This window comes from Bombus affinis, chromosome 6, assembly GCF_024516045.1.
Source record: "Bombus affinis isolate iyBomAffi1 chromosome 6, iyBomAffi1.2, whole genome shotgun sequence".
NCBI lineage: Eukaryota > Metazoa > Arthropoda > Insecta > Hymenoptera > Apidae > Bombus > Bombus affinis.
In genome coordinates, this window is record NC_066349.1 from 6720673 (window position 1) to 6738820 (window position 18148).

Below are 18148 nucleotides of genomic sequence, written 5' to 3' on the forward strand. Positions count from 1 at the left end.
GAATAATCTATTCTAAACGATTTACTTATAACAGATTAAAATAAGGTGTTTCACACACACATACTCTCAAATATTAATGTATAATTTGAGTCCCATGAGTCACATAAACAAAGACATTCTTCAAATTTAGAATATCTTATACAAATGATTTACAGGTATATATTAGGAAAGGATTTTGAAAAATATTGCAATAAATTTGAGTATCTTGCTATTAAACAGTAAACAAAATTCAACTATGGCTATAAATATGATAACTAATTTGTAACATATTGAAGTATTTTTTTTACAATATTCTATATCATGGTGATCACAAGGTTTTTATGTGCACGAATATTAAAAAAATGTTAAAGATACACTGTGTTCACATTTATTATAGACTAAACATTTCTTTTATAAAGCATAAATCGCTAAAAGCAATAATCTATTTTTTAAATACATTAATACGTTATAATTATCTTTCGAGACGCTATATTTCAATCAAATTGGCTAACCATAATTTCGATTTGATAAATTTTATACTAAAAAATCCATGTAGAGCGCGCGGCTCTAACTTTAATTAAATTCTCATTGATGACATTATACACTTATGAGAAAAGACAAATTAAAGGAATATAAAAATTAGCTGCTCATTCGGCAGTTACATTTTTTTTAAATCTAATACACATACCTCTTTTTTACTTGGTTGGCAAAGTTTTCATAGTTCTATGTACAATGCAGCAACCAATGTTTATCGTGCACTTCTAAATTTAGAGACTGTAAAATTCTTGTTCTAATGAAGTAACTTTGAGCTATATTCTCTAAATTTAGATCACTTGCACAAATTTTGCTTTCTTAATTCACAAATATTATAAATTTCTACCTAACACGAATTTAAATTTTCGTCAAACTATTCAATTTTAGTTTCTAATATTTATAAGATCAATTAAACGTCTATATGCAAATGCGACCGCTAAAATTTTTACGCGATGATTGCTAAGCGATCAATTCTAGATTACAAGTATGTGTTTATTACATACTGAATATAAAGTCTTTACCGAAATTTAACGTAGTGTTCTATACAAAATATGTTTTCGCATTTTCACATTTATTTTTTGTAAATATAGAAAATTATACCATTACTTTTTCCCTCAATAATTTTAACGAAAATTTCACTAAATACAATCAGTGGGAGTTATTTTTCGTAATAATCAATCTTCTATGGGGTTAAAATACATAATTTGGTCCTGCCATGTCTATTGCCCATCTGAACTTATCCCTCTGAGTCTTATTATAAATCTTCTCAATAGGGACATTATGTTTCTTACACCTAAATAATATAAAAATAAAAATGTAAATGCTGTGCATTTACTAAATGTAAATATGTAAATTATTGTAATATTGTACTTATGATTGTAATATTTAATATAAAATAAAAGAAGAATCAAAGTTACCATGCAACTGTAATTCTAGGATCCAAATAATTCAACTTGGAGGTGCCTAGAGCAATTTCTTTATTTTCCTCTTTGTCTGTTGCTTGAACCTCCAATTTTGTCAGTTGCTCTTTTAATCTATCAAGAGTCTTCTTCTTCTTTTCATATACGCTATAATAATAAATACACAATAAAGTACTTAATATTACTTAATTTTTAATAATTAGCCAATACATACACTTTTTCTTTAACAGATCCATGTTTTGCATCACGTTTAGCTTCCTTTACAGCATGTTCTGTTTCACTTATAGCTTGCTTCTTAGCTTCTATTTTTGCCTTAAGATTTTCCATAGATTTTGCATGTGTTTTAGGCACTGAACGTTGATGATTACATAATATTGCAACAGCTCGATTTGCTCTATTATATGATAAAATCTTTTCTGCTTCTGTATCATCAGGATTTGTCAATTTATCTAATTGCTGCTGCAATGTCCATGAAGCATTATATGTCCTGAAGACCTTAGCAGTGAGACCTTCCATCAATTCATTTAAATGTTTATTCATAACAGTTGTATTAAGACGATCAAATAAATCATCACTTGGTGATTTATTTTCCATAAAAAGTTGTAAATTTTTAAATACTCTTTTTTCTACTGGCACTTCATTGTAATACCTTATAGAATCTTTACCTATAAATACAATAAAAACATGTATACAAATATTATACTAAAAAATTTCATCTTTATCTAATTTATAAGCAAAAAATTCAGCATACCTAAGAAGTCAAATACAACTACATACTCCTTTCCATCCTTTTGTTCATGTAATGTAATGTGTTCCACTCGTAAAGAACAACAACCTACAGTATCTGCTTGATCTTCATCTTTCTCATTACCAGCTCTGAGAGCTAATTTGTCTATAAAATATAATGCAACAGCTCTTTGTCTTATACGCATCTCCTTGCTTTTCCAATCTTCCCTATATTCAGCACGAATTTTATCTATTAATTGTGCTAATTTTCTAGCAGTCTCATATTTCTGCCAATCTTTTTCTCCTTTAAGTTTGCTTGATGGATTAAGCATAACGTATTTTACTTGTCCTTGAATATTCTCTGTCCAAGACGCCAGCCAGGTAACGTTAGGATCGTGCCGAACTTCTTTCCATTTATGGCCTGGTGGTGGCTTTGGTATATTAGAATCTTTGGAACAATTAATAAGAATATCTTCTGGCATAACTCTCCTTTTCAATTTGCCCATTTTAGGGTGTTCACCACGACCTCTGAATAAACCAGGCGGTTCAATCTTGAAATTACCTATTTTTTCTTTATGTCCATCAATAATGCAAAAACCATATTCTTTTTGAATTTGTTCATTCATTTCTTTTATTTTCTGCTTTTCTTCTTTTGTCATTGCTTTCCGCTCTTCACTTTTTTGTACAAAATACGAATGCATTTCTTTAAAATTGCACTTACTCAAGTCATTTATTTTAGCCCTCTCTGATTCAGTCATCACTTCTCTCCAATCATGGAAGAAGTTATTATTAAATGCAGACTTTGTAGTATAATCATGATCTAACATGCGTGCATAAAAAGTCGCAACTTCTTCTGCATCTTGACTTAACTTCATTTCTTTTCCACAGTAATAAAATTTTACATCAGGGGGAAGTGGCTCATATGGAGGTGCAAATACTGGTCCTTTATGTTCCAAGAATGTCCATTTTGTCCCGTCATTTTTCTTTTCTTCTTCCCACCTATAACAATTTTTTCATTTAGTTTTATTTCGTATTTGTTTCATTGTATATTCCATTAATTTTAAGGTATTACAATATATCTAACAACATACTCTAAAAACATAACCTTAAAATAGATAAATATTTATGAATTTCCAATTTTATAGAACATTTGCATCTATAAAAGGAATGTAACTTTATCAAAGATATTATTCTGATATTTGTAATAACATTAAACATATTTTGCTTTAAAAAACATGCACATAAGTTTTACTATATTATACTTCATCTGAAAAATGTATTCACGTGAATACACAAAATAAGGTTAGGACGACATAACCTTATTTATTTACACGATGTAGTTCTTCAAATCATAAGAAACTTTACCATTTCCAAACTTCTTGTTCTTCTTCTTGTTTCTTTTTCCTTGGGCTAGAATTTTCTCCCTTTGATGCTCTTGCACCTTTCTTCTTTGGTTTCTGAAAATTTTTTTATAGTTAATCCTTTCGCTCCTAACGTCGGATATATCCAGCATTCATATAACCCGTGGAGACGAATGCGGGTTATATCAGACATGCATGATGTGACCCACAGCGACGTGTACAACAGAATAGTACAAAAAAAATATATATTCCATATGATTGATACGTGCTTATGGAATTTATATTGTCTATATAAATTGAAAACCAACAAAACAATATCAATTGCAAAATTTCAACTGAAATTAGCAGACCAAATTTTTAAAAAATATCAGAAAAGAACAACCTGTCATCCTATTACACCCGGAAAAAATTACCCAGTAAGACTCAATGGAAGATATTTTCTTATAATCTTATGAAGCTACAGGAAAAAATAATCACAAAGATGTGTTGTGTGTGCGAAAAACTCTAAGAGACAAGAATCTCATCATCAATACCAAGAATGTGATTTTGGGTTGTGTGTGTTCTCATGTTTCAAAACATATATTGAATTTAATTCAATTAAATTATTAATCACTGTATATTATTCTTTCACTATTTTCAATTGTTAATCGGATTCTTTATACCTATTAAATAAGTTTATATCTTTTATGTAGAAATTATGAGTATATTGTTTTAAAGAAAAGTCCCTTTTCTTCCAAGATAAACTGTCCACCCACAATGTGCACACTTTCGGCGCGAGGTCCAGTTTAGCGGACCGAACCGCCATAGCGAAATTGTTAGGTAAGATTATAACATCATTAATGCATATAAGGAATATATGTAAAGAATCACAGTACTTGTTCAATATCGTCTTCATCTTCATCATCTTCATGTTTTCGCTTTTTCTTCTTTGCTTTTGTATCATTCTTCTTTGACTTTTTACGCGCTGAAAGTGAGACATCATCTTCCTCTGAATCTAAATTTCTCTTAACATTTGTAGGAGCCATGGACCTTGCACTCTATATAATTTTTATATTATGATATACATATCTAATTTTTAAATAATAAAAATTTAATATATATTTTACTTACTAATGGTATGTCTTCATCCGATTCTTCCTCAGTTTTAATTGTTGTATTATGAAGATCTGAAAGTCTTGTGTCATTTCCATCAGTCGAATCCATACTACCTTCTTCTTCATTCATAGCTTCTTCGTCATCCTCATCTTCTTTAATATATAACGGTTGTTCTCCACCACTGTCATCATCATCTTCAGGTTCAATTTGTGATATAGGTTCCTGTAATTTATTATTTTAAATTTATTTAATTATTTGAATTCATACGTTTCAAATATAAGAATAAATATATTTAAAAAAGTATATATGTACTTCTTTCACTTCATGCTTCAAGGTTTGGCCAACATCAAACTGAAATACTTCATTTCCTATGTGATTAGGTTTTACGTCCATTATTTCTTCTTTTACTTTAATTTCTTCCTTCTCCTTCTCTTTTTTATCTTTATCTTCTCTATGTTTTGCTATAAATTAGATAAAATAAAAATTAACAAGTTCATTCTTCGTTCATAATTTTGTTGTATACCTTATGTTATAACTTACATTTTTCTTTCTCATGACGATGTCGATCTTTTTCTTTATCATGACGATGTTTATCTTTACTGGACAAATTATGTTTATCTTTGTCTTTTTCAGAAGAGCGATGCTTTTCTTTGTCATTTGCGTGAGATGTGGAATGTTTTTCCTTGTCCTTCTCTAATGAATGTTTTCTCTCCTTTTCTTTATCCTTAGAGACATTTTTATCCTTATCTTTGTCACGAGAACTTGAACTTATATTGTGTTTGTATTTATCCTTATCCTTACTTTTTTCTTTGTCTTTCTCTTTGCTTTCTTTGTCCTTGGAACTACTGTGATGTCTGCAACGTAATTTATTTTATATGAACATAAAATTTTGTGTGATTAAGTACAAAATTATATTAAATATACCTGTCTTTATCCTTAGAACTTGAACTAGAGCTGGATCTGTGATAATGTTCTTTATCTTTGCTTTTATCCTTTTCTCTATCTTTGCTTGAAGAACTGCTACTTTTGTGTTCTTTATCCTTGCTAGATGATGAGTTACTCTTTCTATCCTTATCTTTATCTTTGTTACTACTGCTACTATCATGTTTATCTTTTTCTTTAATAGAACTAGAACTATGTTTATGTCTATCTTTTTCCTTTTCCCTGTGATCACTTTTATGATTTCTATCCTTTTCTTTGCTTCTCTCTTTGTCTTTATGATCTGATTTATGAGATCTTTCTTTATCCTTATCCCTATGTTCAGATTTGTGTTCTCTTTTTTTGTCAAATCCATTTGACATGCCATTTATATGAGCATCTAGAAATATACATATAATATATATAAATACACACACACAAATATATATAATATCAATCGTATTTCAAAATTTTTTTATTGAAAAAATAAATCATTTTGCAAGTAATTATTTAAATAAAATTGCATAATTATTAAAATATAAAAAAAAATTATTTCTATTCCTCAATTAAATTTATTACGGCTATATTTCGAAATATTTAACTAAATGTGAAATGCAAAAATAATTTAGAATGTATTGTATTCATTTAGTTAAAAGAGGCAAAGTAAGAAACATCCCATAATTTTTACTTTAAAAAATTGAAATTCTAAATTCTCGTAATACAGAACGTGAACAAGTGCCAATTCAAAAAATAAAACTAAGTTTGAATTGCAGGAAGTCGTAAGTAGTTCGGACGCTTCGTCAGAGTCGAAACACGTGTCAGACCGGTCGGGTCGTTGGCAGTCTTAACTCTTTGGTCGTCGCGTTGAATTTAACATTTGCTGCTATAAAGTTCTGATTTCAGCTATGTCAGATTACATGCGTTAAAACTGTACGAATAAACCACTTACCACTATGATTTCCAGTCACATTACTGTTCTCCTTGATCTTTTTTTCCTGAAACAATAAAATTCACATATAAATATCATCTTAATAAGATCGTAGCATGGTATATAACTATCTACTCCTCCGTTGGACTTAACGTCTGGCAGTGTGAAGCGAGCCAGGTAGGACTTAGTCGCAGACGCCATTTTGGGACTTAGAAAAATTTTGCGTCCTCGACTATGTCGTACGTACAAGAGAAAAGCCGTAATATAAGACAAAATACTAAAAAACTGTACACGTAGGTAAACGCAGTGAAGCAAATAGATATTAAATAGTCACTTACTGAGTCGGAATTCGACTGCGTTGTCGCTTGCTCGAGCTCCATTTCTCGTACAAACGCACTGATAGACTTTAGCGACGCAAGGGCTAACAGAAGCGAGAGAAGTAAAGAAGACTGGGGGCACACACACCACTATTCCACTATACACTTCGCGTGAGACTGCAGCCGAGCCTACGCTTAGGTAGGAGACCCAGTCTAAGTATCAAAAATATCTAACTGCGCATGCGCTTCTTTGCTCCGCCTCTTCGATCCCCAATACAGTCCCTTCCACCGCAGTTCGTACCTGCCTATTCAGTCGTTCTCTTTCAATAATGCTTGGTTATGAACATAACGCTAACAATTTTATAAATAAATCACATGAGAGTAGTTGTTAATGTATCAATTGCGTTTTCCTATCGATGAAAATCGTTTTAATTTTGAGAAGAAATATCTAATTTTTATTCAACCGTTGCTACAAACTTCAATTTTAAGTGGAGATGTTCGTGACATATAATCGAATATATATCGAGATTCATAACATAGGAAATAATCACATTAAAAAATTATTTATTGTTAATTTCTTAAAACTTCATCAGTAATTCAAAGGAATATACAAAGATCTAGGCTATTGTGTGATATGATTTCTATAATATTAACCTTTTATAGTTCTGTTAATTCACTTTTTATATCTATGGCTTATCTAAAGAAAATAACATGTACTTGTAATTAATGGCATAATATTATATAGAGGTTAACAAGGTTTATTTTATGTTCAAATTTAACGAGTTTGTTTTTATAAAATGTAGGTCAATGAGTAAAAAAGTTTACACTATACTATTTATATTAAATTTTTTTATTTTATTGTTTATATAAAAAACAATCAAATCCATAATCCCTAATCAAGTACATAAAAGTATACTGTATACATTTAGCTTGGAGTGATATATTGTTGAACACATTGGAGCAAGTTACTTAGAATATCAATTAATGCATATATATATATATATATATATATATATATATATATATATATATACACATATATATATATATATGTATGTATATATATATATATATATATATATATATATATGTATGTATATATATATATATATATATATATGTATATACATATATATATATATATATATTGTATTGACATATATGTGTATTTATATAGCAACAGACTAGTTCGTACAATATACAGTCAGTGCTTAATTTTATATTAAAAATTTAACATCTTATGGTTCCTAATTTTTATAATTTTACATATTCTAATGTTGCTTCCAGCCAGGTTTCATTTTTTCAAAAGAAAATACTGCATATAATGCTAAAACAAAATTAATGTTATTACAATAAAATTAACAAACGTAATTAATTATCAAATTATACTAATTTTCTACTAACAAGTAACTTCCCATTCTGTTCGAGATAAAGTCCCAATCTCACGGCGAGTCGAATTCTTTTGCGAGCAATATTCTTTAGCATGTTGATAATCTTTATCAGGGTTACCAGTAAGCTGTACCTCTCGTCGAGGTGGATAAGTTTCTAAACTTTGTATTTTACTAAGTAACATTCTACCTTTGTCCCCATCTTTCATACGTTCATAAAAGCTGTCAAATCTATAATTAAGCAAAATTTTTATTATTTATAAATATGATAGATATACAGTAAGTACAGTTACTAAATTTTTTTTACCTTTCAAATAGTACTAAATTTAAATCAAACTTTGAAGCTAGTTTACGAAATACAGGTAAATAGACAAGAAATTCTGGACAATTAACAACACCTTCTAATTGAAAATGATATTTAGCACCAAAAAGAGGTGGTTTTGTTTTGTCACAAAAAAATTCTACATTATAAATGTCATTTCCAAAACCATCACCATCGCATTTCTGCCATCTAGAACTGATTAAAACAATTAAACAATTAAAACAAACATTTAATTTTTGTATAACTTTAGTTAAGAGTTTTATAAGTTTAGCTAAAAGTTTTCAACATATTAAAAGATGAACTTACACTAGATCATATGCATTTGGGATAGTTCCAATAAAATAACCTCCTGGTTTTAAACATTCACTTGCATTTCTAAACATACATTCTGCTTGTTGTAGTGACTCAAAACAATAATGAAATGCAAATTGACAACTAACTAAGTCAAGTGATATACTAGGATCTTTAAATTTTGTTCTCAATCGAACCTGAAATCATTTTTTATCACTGATTTCTCCATTGCTAACATAAATAGTAATGATACAAATTTCAGACCAATTACATTTTGTCAATTATTTGTTCATTATTCCTCTACAAACTCATGGAAAAGTAAAAACAAATACCTTTGTACAATCGGCCGTTATGAATTCTGCTGAAAACATAGGAAAATATCTTCTCTCTTGAGAATATCTTTTTGACATCAGTTTATATCGATCCTGACATTGTTGCATAGTTACATCAGCCAAATCGGTACAGATCAAATGTGCTACATTCATTTTGTCCCATTTAAATAGATCTCCTCCTTTACCACAGCACATATCTAGCACTTTTAAACGGGCATTAGTTGGAGTTTTATTAATAAATTCCACTGTAAATGATTTGTAATTAAAAATTGTTGCACACAAAAGCATTATTTTATATATAAATTAGCATCTTACGTATAAGCATGCTTTTAATCCAATTGTTAAAATTTCTCATATACAAAATTCTGCTTTTATTTCTATCTTTATTTAGTACTGAATTATAATGTTGTACTACTAATAATGAGTTTTCAATGTATTCTTCCTTGCTTGATGATTCTTTTGTTTTCTCACTGTTACTAGTAGTTAAATCTGCTGAAGTATTATTAACCTGTAATATACGGATAAAAGAAAATGATTTAACAAATAAATAAAATGTTTCAAAAATGTGTAATATAATAATCATACATACATTTTGTTCGGCATCATATTTTATTCGCTTAGATGAATTTGCATCTGAACAATGTTCCTTAGTTTGAGAGTATTTAATTTGTGTATGACTTTTATCATTTACTTCAATTTTCCTTTTTCGTTCCCTAGAGAACGTCTGTGATTTTATTGTAGGTATTGTTTTTTCATTGTCTTTTTCTGATAATATCTCATCTTGCGTTTCTTTGGCTTTATTCATTACTTCAGGTGTAGACATGTCCAAGTAAATGAAATCTCGTCCAATTATTAAATCTTATTCCACTGTTTTTTCAATAGATACTTTCGTTTCTTAATAAATATTATATTATGTATACATGTAAATAAATTATTAGTATCAAATATGTTTAAGTAAAAACAAACCATTTGTAAAAAAAACTATATACGCATAGAACTTACAGTGCTAACAATTCTTTTACGTCTGCTCTGCATCTATTTTCAGTAAAATCAGAATCAGAGTTATCAATGCTGACAACGTTATTTGTATTTCACAAATATTCCCTACAAGTTATGAAGGTTAGCCTTTATGCAGTGTTTTCTTTCTATTTCTAAATAGCTTTTCTAGTTATTTTTCAGTTCGCTTACGCATTCTATCTTTATATCCCTATGGCCTTAGTACTCCACGGTCAACAATCCAAGCCTAAATTCCCCAAACAAATACGCAACATAGTAACTAAAGTAACAATGTGTATTTAGTAATTTAAAATACAGAATTTATTAACAAATAAACATACACAGAATAATATGTACATATAAACAGATAAGCTTCATTTCTTCTAAAAAAGAAATTATATTTTTACTCTTAAATAATAACTTGAAAGATTTCTTTATTTTAAATTAAGCATTGAATTATACGAAGTACCTTTTTCAATTAAATAATATTAAACAATCTATATTATTTATATCTTACATATTTGATTTTGTTTTTTTTTATAAGTGTATGCGCCTTATAAATATGTAACGTTCCTTCTTTTGTTTTGAATTATATTATGTAAAAGAATAGTAGTCAAGTAAAGAACATGTATTTATTATCCACGTATATAAATTTATATAAATTTTAATGAAATTTTATTGATAACTTTATTTACCACAGTGCTGCCAAGTATGCACTTGCTTTCACATATGCATGCCTTGCTATAGCTTCAAAGATAGCTCAATTTATTTAACTCAAACAGCTATATATTTATAATACTTCAAGAAATGCGACGAATATTTCGTTGTTACGACGATATTTTGTAGTACATAACAAGGAATTTATATATTATATCAATATAGCTACATTTTTTAAGGTTGGTGGTAGGTAGACATTGAAATTTCATTAGAGATTGTATGTATTACATTCTCTCATCTATTATCTGATCTAGATTTGTTATGTATGTAACATTCTTATCTAACAGCTTATCTGAAATTCAATAAGAAAGCAAGATAAATAATAGTATTTTGCTTCACTGTTAGTAAAAATCATGTTCCTCTATTTTTTTTTCAGATATTTAAAGAGTTATTCATGTACAATTTATATAAATTGTTGAGCTTTTTATTTATCGTACTCTTCTATTAGAATAAATTTTGCATGCATTGTAAGATCATGGATACATTTCCTACGCAAAGGTATGAGACAAAGATTGAAAGTTTTGACACATGTATGATCGATCCTGCAAATCAACAACAAGAAATATCTGAAACAGTCAGTGATCAGACATCTTCTCAAACAATTGAAATAGAGAATCAAGAAAATCATGAAAATTCAAATTTACATCAGCAACAACATGATTCGGAAGTGCAACATCAACAAGATCAACCTAATCAAATTTCACATATACAATCCAATATTCAACAAAGCATGACTCTTACTCCAATTAGAATACCAGCTATATTGGATGGAGAATATTTTACAGTAATTAGAGTAGAAGACAGTAATATAACAGTTCAATGTGTACAATGTCAAAGACATTTAAATGGAAATTTGAGATCTACTGGAAATTTTTTAAGTCATATTAAAGTAAGATTTATTTATTTTCAGAATTCTTGCACTTTAATATAATTGTTTTGTATTCATTAATCTAAGTGTTCTACAGAGATTACATCCTTTTATGGTTGATAAAATTAAATCTAAAGCTAATCAAAGAAAACCTGCAATGATATATATTGATTTATCAGCAGCTAAATGTCAAGAAATAATAAGAACAAGAGGAGGATATAGGAAATGTTACAAAACAGTAAGCACATTGTTCATGAGCTTAATCTTATATGACAAAAAATTCAAATTAAAATTTTGCAGAAATTTAAAAAGTTATATTTATTTAGGATGTATGGCAACCAGGAAATGAGGAAGCTTATGATCAGTCTAATGAGTGGTCTGAAAGTCCAGTAATTCGTAGACGTAAGATAGATGAAGCTGAATGTTCTGATCTTTTAAAAATATCACATAATAATTCATTTGTAATGGAAGATGAGTTTGATGCAATTGGACGAAATATTGCAGCAAAACTTAGAAGTATGAAGTTAGACCAAAGAATTATAGCTGAAAAATTATTAAATGATATTTTATTTGAAGCACAATTAGGAAATCTTCATAAAGACTCTAATATACATGTATAGGAAAAACATGTTATAGACTAAGGAATGTGTGCAAGTAGATAATATAATTATAAATGAATGGATGTATAAGGGAGCATATATTTTTTATCAAATTAAACTTATTAGTATTTCTTTATTAATGTTATCTTAATACGTACCACTTTAACATTAATAATCTCAAAGTGGTTTTCTGCTAAGATTTGGCAGTCAATATGAAATAATGCGTAAAAAATATTTTACACAAATATCTTTTAGTTAAAATCGCGGAAATAAAGAGATAGTAATGAAATGATAAGTATTTAAATTTAATATACGTCTTCAAATATGAGAGAAACACAGAATAAGAGATATACATATTTTAACACTTATAAGTATTCACATAAGTATCTCTATATATAAATGTGCAATGTAAATATTACTATACAGATATAAAATTCATAGATAAGGAGAAATGCTGCTGTATCTAGTAACTATATGTAAATGTTTTTAGACGGATTTTCTTATGAATGTTCCATAAACATAGCTACCTAATTTATAATAATGTATGATAAATACACTTTTCACATTATGTAACTATCAATATCAGTCCTCAGTTTCTCAGTTTAGATTTAAACATTGTAACTATAAATTTTAATTGCATCAGCTACTCCATTGTCCTATTCGTTAATAATAGTTTTCTAGTATATCTATTTTGTAAATGATTTGTATAAATATAAAACAACCTCATGTTCAAGTAATATATAAAAATTAAAGCATTTGTGAAATCACGTTTCAATGAATATTTTACCATGAGACAATTTTATCCATTTGTCAGCTGGTATATATCCTACGTTTCTTTGGTTTAAGCAAAGCACAATAAATTACAGTTGATAAAACGCATAGTGTCATACTTCCAAGAATGACAAAAAATATGTAAGAATACCAAAACCCATCCCAATCTGCATAAAAATACCAAGATAACGTTAAAAACGTATTTTGCATTAATACAAAAATATAATATGGCAATACCCACATATCTGCATACTTAAATTTAATTCTATATTCGATTAAACTAATTATGTACACTAATCCTAGCCATAAATTAAGAAAAAAAGTAATAATGTCATAATATTGCGTATAATAAAAAAGATATATTAACATAATACCATAATGTATACCAAGCACAATGGATAAGTAAAGTGGGTAAAATTCATAGAATATGGCAATAGTAAGTATACGCGCTAGAATGAAAAAGAACCACCATAAAAAACTCAAAAATTTTCCTATAGGATCATCTTCTTCTAAACCTTTTGCTGAATATCTTCGTTGTGGAACTTTTAAATCTTGTATGGTATTGTTCTTTCTTTCTGCAATAGATACTACCTTAGTAAATAATTGCTCAGATTCTGCATTTTTTGGAACTATACATATTGAATCTGGTCTTGGTGGAGCTGGTACATCTGGTATAGGTAAAGGTGTAACTGTAGTAATTCCACGTAAAGGAGTTGGAGGTGGTGTAATATATACATTTTTAGGTGGTAAAGGAGGTGTCACAGACACTTGACGATCTAAAGAAATGTGAGAATCACATTGCTCCTTATCTTCGTGTTGAACTTTTACAGATTCTGGTTGTTTTAAGGAATTATCTATAGGGTTATTTTCTTTTTTATCAGATAATTTTAAAGGTGTGCCTTCTTCAAAATCACAAAGTTCCTATAATTATATAAATTAAATAAATACTTTAAAAGGAGAAGTTATTTTCCCATGTTGTAGGTAACCATGTAATTTTTAATATTAAGATACCTGAATGCAATATTTCTTTAACCACATTGCCCATGGTAGTTTTCTACCATTAATACGTTGACTTTCAAATCTTTGAAATGAGGTAGTCTGAATGGCAAGTATTACAATGGATATAGTAATAGAAAGCACCTTTACAACTGCTACAAAAATAATCTTAATTTGGTATTTATAATTTTATTTAAATTATACTGCAAATCGTAGAACCAGAAATAGAATCGTAGAAGATAGTATCGTAGAAATACCAGATTGATGAGTCTGATGAAATGATGGTTCACGAAAGAGTAAATGTGTTTGAAAGAGAGCTTGAGGAACTGCTTGAAACCATGCTTGTAAAAAGAAATATAATTCTATAGCTGCAGGAGCAGCTGCTACGTTTAAAGTCTCAGTTCTTTCTTTTCCACCTAAAATAATAGCTTCAATAGATAGTACTATAAGACCTGCATACCTAAAAAATAATTAGATATTATATTAATATAAATGAATGGGATTATTAGTTATTTTGAGTAGAAAATATTAATACCTATAAAGAGAAAAAAAAACAAAGCCTATCAGTTGACAAAGTTGGAGACAGAACCAACAAAACATTCCCTTTGTTAATTTATCATCATTTGACATCCACCAATCTGGTCTTGAAACAGTTAACATAAAGTATGCAATTGCTGGTGCATACATAAAACAAATAGTACAACAACCCCATACTAAGTTATTTTCTTTGAAATGCTGTATAGCAACAACTAAATCAGCAGAAAAATGAATTATATATACAAAACAGCTGATTAATGTTGGAATTAAGAAAATTAAATAAATCTGTTCAGTTGACTTTAAAGGAATTTGCAAGAAACGAGTGGGCTTTTTTTCACAAACTGAATCTAAATTGTTTGTCATTTTTTGTGATTAGATAAATTTTTCTATTTTATCATATTTTTCTTCCTTTAAAATAATCATATGATTATCTGAAATAAAAAAATTGTATGATAAAACAAGCCATAAAATTAAAGATACCTTAAACTATTTTTAATATATCACATAAGAATGTATATAATATATGAGTTGAAATTTATGATAATTAACAATGTGCAAATAATGGTACATTTTTTTAATTACACGATTTACAATAATTGAAAATGTATATACATTACCTATATAAGTACTGTTGAAAATTAATTGCACTTCCATATGGGAGAAAGAATATTCTCTGCCATGGATTTAGTTACATAAATTTTTTACTAAAGAACCAGATGTAATGTTTTCTGTTATTATAAAAATTATTTTTTATGTTATATGTTATAAATAGTATAAAAATGCCGATAATACCCGTTAAGTGCGACAGACTATTATTCTAATCGCGTTCTGTTGATACACGCGGTTTAATATTACATGTACCAACACAAAATTTATTCGCACAAATGCGTCTATATTGTAATTATTAGTCAGCGTATGAAATAGAGCTGATAATTCGATAAGATTTCATTTTGTTGATCTGCGATAAAGCGCCTTCAGATATGGACGCTTATTGCAAATGGAGAATTGCTTCAGAAAGCATAAATAGAGCACGAAGAGCAGAATGAAAGAGGGGGGAGGGAAGGGAGGGTGATTGATAGCTCATACACATACTTTTCAAAAACTATTGCATGAGGATTATGTTTTAGAATTTTATTTTACTTTTTGTATAGAATTTATTTAATAAGGATCATATCTTAGTGCATAAAAAATAACATATATCATTTAGATAACTTTTATATTTATTGTCTATACATTTCATTCTTTTTATCATCATCATTATTCTCAATTGGTTCTAAATCAGATAAAAACGTATTATATTGTTCCATAATGTCTTTGTCAGTAGAACTTCTACTCTTATCATCATAATCAGGCCCAACTGACCACAATGTTTCTAAATCATATAATGATCTAGCAAAACTTGAGAAAATATGCAACACAATATTTCCTAAGAACAAAAGGAATATATAGTAATTCGATTATTATAAAGATATAGTAAATTTGTCCCAACACAATAAGAAGATTACCTAAATCTAAAGCGAGCCAATCTTTTGAATCTTCTCCTTCAATTTTTGGCAAGAAATCTGTTTTGTCCTTTTTTAATTTATACACTTTCCGGACAAAATTAGCAAGTGACTGCATATGCTTCTTTGATTTACCTGTTACTATAACTACGTAATCAACATATTGTAATTCAGAGGGTACAGAAGTAACAAAGATATTTTTGGCATTACTTTTTTGTAATAATGATATAAGATCTTCTATTTCAAACACACCATTTACGCCACCTGAAAAATGATTGATATCTTGTATTAAAGAACATTATTAATAATTGTCTTTAAATAGCAAAAAGTTTATATAATAGTATATAAATTATATAGTATAGTATATAAAAGTTTCATTACTACTCACGTTTTAAATTTATTCCTTCATAAGGATCGTGAGGTTCTTCCTCAATTATTAAATCTTCTAAATTAATCATTTCTTGTTTTTCACTGATATCATAAATAATTTCTGCATTTTCATCTTCAAAAACTTTATGAGTGGTACTAAGCGAACCGACTAGGTTATGTGATTCGTTTTCAATATTTTCATCGTTATTAAATTGTTTTTGACTATTATTTGGAAACATCGTAATTTGTCTTAATTGAGAATATGTTACTACATTATTTGTACGAGGTTTTAAATATTTATAAAATTGTATTTTTGTTCGTAATAGACTTGTTAATACAGTTCGCATGTTGTTCTGCACATATAAAGCAAGGTTAAGTTTATTCGAATAACGTAAATGCCAGTTATTCCATTTGATAGCTATCACTATTGATTCATATTATAATTGTATAACATACTTTCTAATTTTATATTAATTCATATTATAAGATAATAATAATAAATAAATAATAATAAATAAGATGTATAACATATTTTCTAATTTTATATTAACTCATATTATAATTGTATAATATATTTTCTAATTTTATATTATGGAGGATAAGGTTAAGAAAATAAGGTTCCAAGTAATTTAAACGATCAATTTATTAAATTGTACAAGTCACGTGCATGGTAATAAAATGAACTCTCTGTATAAGAAAAGTTAATTGTGAAAGTTGAAATCGATACAATTTTCTCAAGTTGATCTGGTTGATGTTACTCTTACAGCTGAAACAAAAATTTTATAAAGCTAATAAGTGTCTTTTTTTTAAAGACTTGTGTTAAGATTTATATATATAAAATTATTTTTATAAATAGAACTTATATGTTACAAACATGACCAAATGTTTGGAAAATTGCTTCTTAAATTTCTTTTCAAATAAATCTTTTATATACATATTTATTAATGTATATTACTGTTTTAATATCTTTTTGTAATAAAAGATGTTAAATATATATTATAATACGCTTATGGTATATGTAGCTATATACTTACAGAGGTTATAGATATCAAATTTATTTAGACCTCGCACGCATTTTCCTCCTTTTACGTTTTAGCCTGCGCATCCTCTTTTTTCGCCACTAAAAATTGAAAATTTCCTATTTACTTTTCTTGTATTTTTATTTTTTTTGATAACTTAACCTATTGCTTTTGTGATTCGAATGTTAGGAAACATGTCAAATAACCATGCAATGCAGCAACAATTGGAGAAATATATATTTTAGGATTCAAAAAATATGTAGTAGCAAACTTATCATCAAAAATATTGAAATTAACAAGAAATATTAATATCATATTACCTTTGCTCTCATTTTCTGAATATGAGATTTCTAGATTAGTCTAGAATATCTCGATTGCGTTAGTCGGTTAGTCGATTGCGTTCTTCAACTTCGTGCACGCTTTAATGCCAATATGGAAGAGAATAGCTCGCTTCTTCTGATGTTCTGATCCTGGAAATTTAGTCTCTCTAGTTCTTATGTTTACCTCTAGAGGGCTAATTAATTTTATGTACCCATATTTCATACACATTATATTAAAACGACTCGTTTATATTAATTTGTATAATATAAGTAATATCATATTTATTAGTGTTGATTTGTATCTGTATATTTCCTATTATGTACTGTTTTAAATTAACATCTT

General features: G+C 28.0%; 5 protein-coding genes and 1 long non-coding RNA gene across 13 annotated transcripts; 1 reads left to right on the forward strand and 5 right to left on the reverse strand.

Moving 5' to 3' along the window:
- Nucleotides 1-351: 351 nt before the first annotated feature.
- Nucleotides 352-6949, reverse strand: LOC126917308 (DNA topoisomerase 1). Of its 4 annotated transcripts, none has more exons than XM_050724052.1 (12): nucleotides 6800-6949; nucleotides 6483-6528; nucleotides 5540-5933; nucleotides 5156-5469; nucleotides 4928-5076; nucleotides 4631-4837; nucleotides 4396-4557; nucleotides 3525-3616; nucleotides 2185-3158; nucleotides 1648-2098; nucleotides 1431-1580; nucleotides 352-1306 (listed from the first exon to the last, which is right to left on the reverse strand). In XM_050724052.1, exons 1-12 carry the CDS (start codon nucleotides 6839-6841, stop codon nucleotides 1204-1206), a joined length of 3084 nt encoding a protein of 1027 aa, XP_050580009.1. In that variant the 5' UTR covers nucleotides 6842-6949; the 3' UTR covers nucleotides 352-1203. The 4 variants fall into 4 exon arrangements, with proteins under 4 accessions (XP_050580009.1, XP_050580008.1, XP_050580010.1 ...); XM_050724051.1 differs by lacking the exon at nucleotides 6800-6949 and adding an exon at nucleotides 6597-6696; XM_050724053.1 differs by lacking the exons at nucleotides 3525-3616; nucleotides 4396-4557; nucleotides 4631-4837; ... (3 more) ...; nucleotides 6483-6528; nucleotides 6800-6949 and adding an exon at nucleotides 3265-3462.
- LOC126917332 (uncharacterized) lies at nucleotides 6838-13058 on the forward strand. 4 transcript variants are annotated; one of them, XM_050724106.1, is made up of 4 exons: nucleotides 6838-6977; nucleotides 11201-11713; nucleotides 11790-11930; nucleotides 12019-13058. In XM_050724106.1, the coding sequence occupies exons 2-4, from the start codon at nucleotides 11285-11287 to the stop codon at nucleotides 12310-12312; spliced, it is 864 nt and encodes a 287-aa protein (XP_050580063.1). In that variant the 5' UTR covers nucleotides 6838-6977; nucleotides 11201-11284; the 3' UTR covers nucleotides 12313-13058. The 4 variants fall into 4 exon arrangements, with proteins under 4 accessions (XP_050580063.1, XP_050580065.1, XP_050580061.1 ...); XM_050724108.1 differs by lacking the exon at nucleotides 6838-6977 and adding an exon at nucleotides 10392-11003 and having other exon boundaries at nucleotides 11273-11713; XM_050724104.1 differs by lacking the exon at nucleotides 6838-6977 and adding an exon at nucleotides 10393-11010.
- LOC126917323 (mRNA cap guanine-N7 methyltransferase) lies at nucleotides 7613-10162 on the reverse strand. The gene is made up of 7 exons (XM_050724086.1): nucleotides 9701-10162; nucleotides 9427-9619; nucleotides 9112-9356; nucleotides 8795-8976; nucleotides 8474-8683; nucleotides 8183-8397; nucleotides 7613-8105 (listed from the first exon to the last, which is right to left on the reverse strand). The coding sequence occupies exons 1-7, from the start codon at nucleotides 9932-9934 to the stop codon at nucleotides 8050-8052; spliced, it is 1335 nt and encodes a 444-aa protein (XP_050580043.1). The 5' UTR covers nucleotides 9935-10162; the 3' UTR covers nucleotides 7613-8049.
- On the reverse strand, nucleotides 12576-15619 carry LOC126917320 (uncharacterized). 2 transcript variants are annotated; one of them, XM_050724076.1, is made up of 6 exons: nucleotides 15388-15619; nucleotides 15213-15299; nucleotides 14594-15026; nucleotides 14316-14518; nucleotides 14074-14213; nucleotides 12576-13983 (listed from the first exon to the last, which is right to left on the reverse strand). In XM_050724076.1, the coding sequence occupies exons 3-6, from the start codon at nucleotides 14956-14958 to the stop codon at nucleotides 13102-13104; spliced, it is 1590 nt and encodes a 529-aa protein (XP_050580033.1). In that variant the 5' UTR covers nucleotides 14959-15026; nucleotides 15213-15299; nucleotides 15388-15619; the 3' UTR covers nucleotides 12576-13101. The 2 variants fall into 2 exon arrangements, with proteins under 2 accessions (XP_050580033.1, XP_050580032.1); XM_050724075.1 differs by having other exon boundaries at nucleotides 15213-15619.
- A 175-nt stretch (nucleotides 15620-15794) lies between these two features.
- On the reverse strand, nucleotides 15795-16867 carry LOC126917334 (mitochondrial assembly of ribosomal large subunit protein 1). The gene is made up of 3 exons (XM_050724110.1): nucleotides 16486-16867; nucleotides 16101-16361; nucleotides 15795-16021 (listed from the first exon to the last, which is right to left on the reverse strand). Exons 1-3 carry the CDS (start codon nucleotides 16811-16813, stop codon nucleotides 15816-15818), a joined length of 795 nt encoding a protein of 264 aa, XP_050580067.1. The 5' UTR covers nucleotides 16814-16867; the 3' UTR covers nucleotides 15795-15815.
- A 224-nt stretch (nucleotides 16868-17091) lies between these two features.
- Nucleotides 17092-17973, reverse strand: LOC126917369 (uncharacterized). The gene is made up of 3 exons (XR_007710917.1): nucleotides 17806-17973; nucleotides 17501-17586; nucleotides 17092-17232 (listed from the first exon to the last, which is right to left on the reverse strand). It is a non-coding gene; the product is annotated as an uncharacterized LOC126917369 (long non-coding RNA).
- Nucleotides 17974-18148: the final 175 nt, after the last annotated feature.

Coding starts and splice junctions, on each gene's coding strand:
- LOC126917308 (XM_050724051.1), bottom strand. CDS start 6,662: ATGGCGTCTGCGACTAAGTCCTACCTGGCTCGCTTCACACTGCCAGAC. Junction 5,934..6,482: donor TGTGACTGGAAATCATAGTG/GTAAGTGGTTTA, acceptor GTATATTTCTAG/ATGCTCATATAAATGGCATG. Junction 4,558..4,630: donor CGGATGAAGACATACCATTA/GTAAGTAAAATA, acceptor AAAATTATATAG/AGTGCAAGGTCCATGGCTCC.
- LOC126917323 (XM_050724086.1), bottom strand. CDS start 9,934: ATGTCTACACCTGAAGTAATGAATAAAGCCAAAGAAACGCAAGATGAG. Junction 8,684..8,794: donor CCAAATGCATATGATCTAGT/GTAAGTTCATCT, acceptor TGTTTTAATCAG/TTCTAGATGGCAGAAATGCG. Junction 8,106..8,182: donor AACAGAATGGGAAGTTACTT/GTTAGTAGAAAA, acceptor ATTTTGTTTTAG/CATTATATGCAGTATTTTCT.
- LOC126917332 (XM_050724106.1), top strand. CDS start 11,285: ATGCATTGTAAGATCATGGATACATTTCCTACGCAAAGGTATGAGACA. Junction 11,714..11,789: donor ATTTTTTAAGTCATATTAAA/GTAAGATTTATT, acceptor AGTGTTCTACAG/AGATTACATCCTTTTATGGT. Junction 11,931..12,018: donor ATAGGAAATGTTACAAAACA/GTAAGCACATTG, acceptor ATATTTATTTAG/GATGTATGGCAACCAGGAAA.
- LOC126917320 (XM_050724076.1), bottom strand. CDS start 14,958: ATGACAAACAATTTAGATTCAGTTTGTGAAAAAAAGCCCACTCGTTTC. Junction 14,214..14,315: donor TCATCAGACTCATCAATCTG/GTATTTCTACGA, acceptor TTATTTTTGTAG/CAGTTGTAAAGGTGCTTTCT. Junction 13,984..14,073: donor TAAAGAAATATTGCATTCAG/GTATCTTAATAT, acceptor ATATAATTATAG/GAACTTTGTGATTTTGAAGA.
- LOC126917334 (XM_050724110.1), bottom strand. CDS start 16,813: ATGCGAACTGTATTAACAAGTCTATTACGAACAAAAATACAATTTTAT. Junction 16,362..16,485: donor TGAAGGAATAAATTTAAAAC/GTGAGTAGTAAT, acceptor ATCATTTTTCAG/GTGGCGTAAATGGTGTGTTT. Junction 16,022..16,100: donor TTGGCTCGCTTTAGATTTAG/GTAATCTTCTTA, acceptor TTTTGTTCTTAG/GAAATATTGTGTTGCATATT.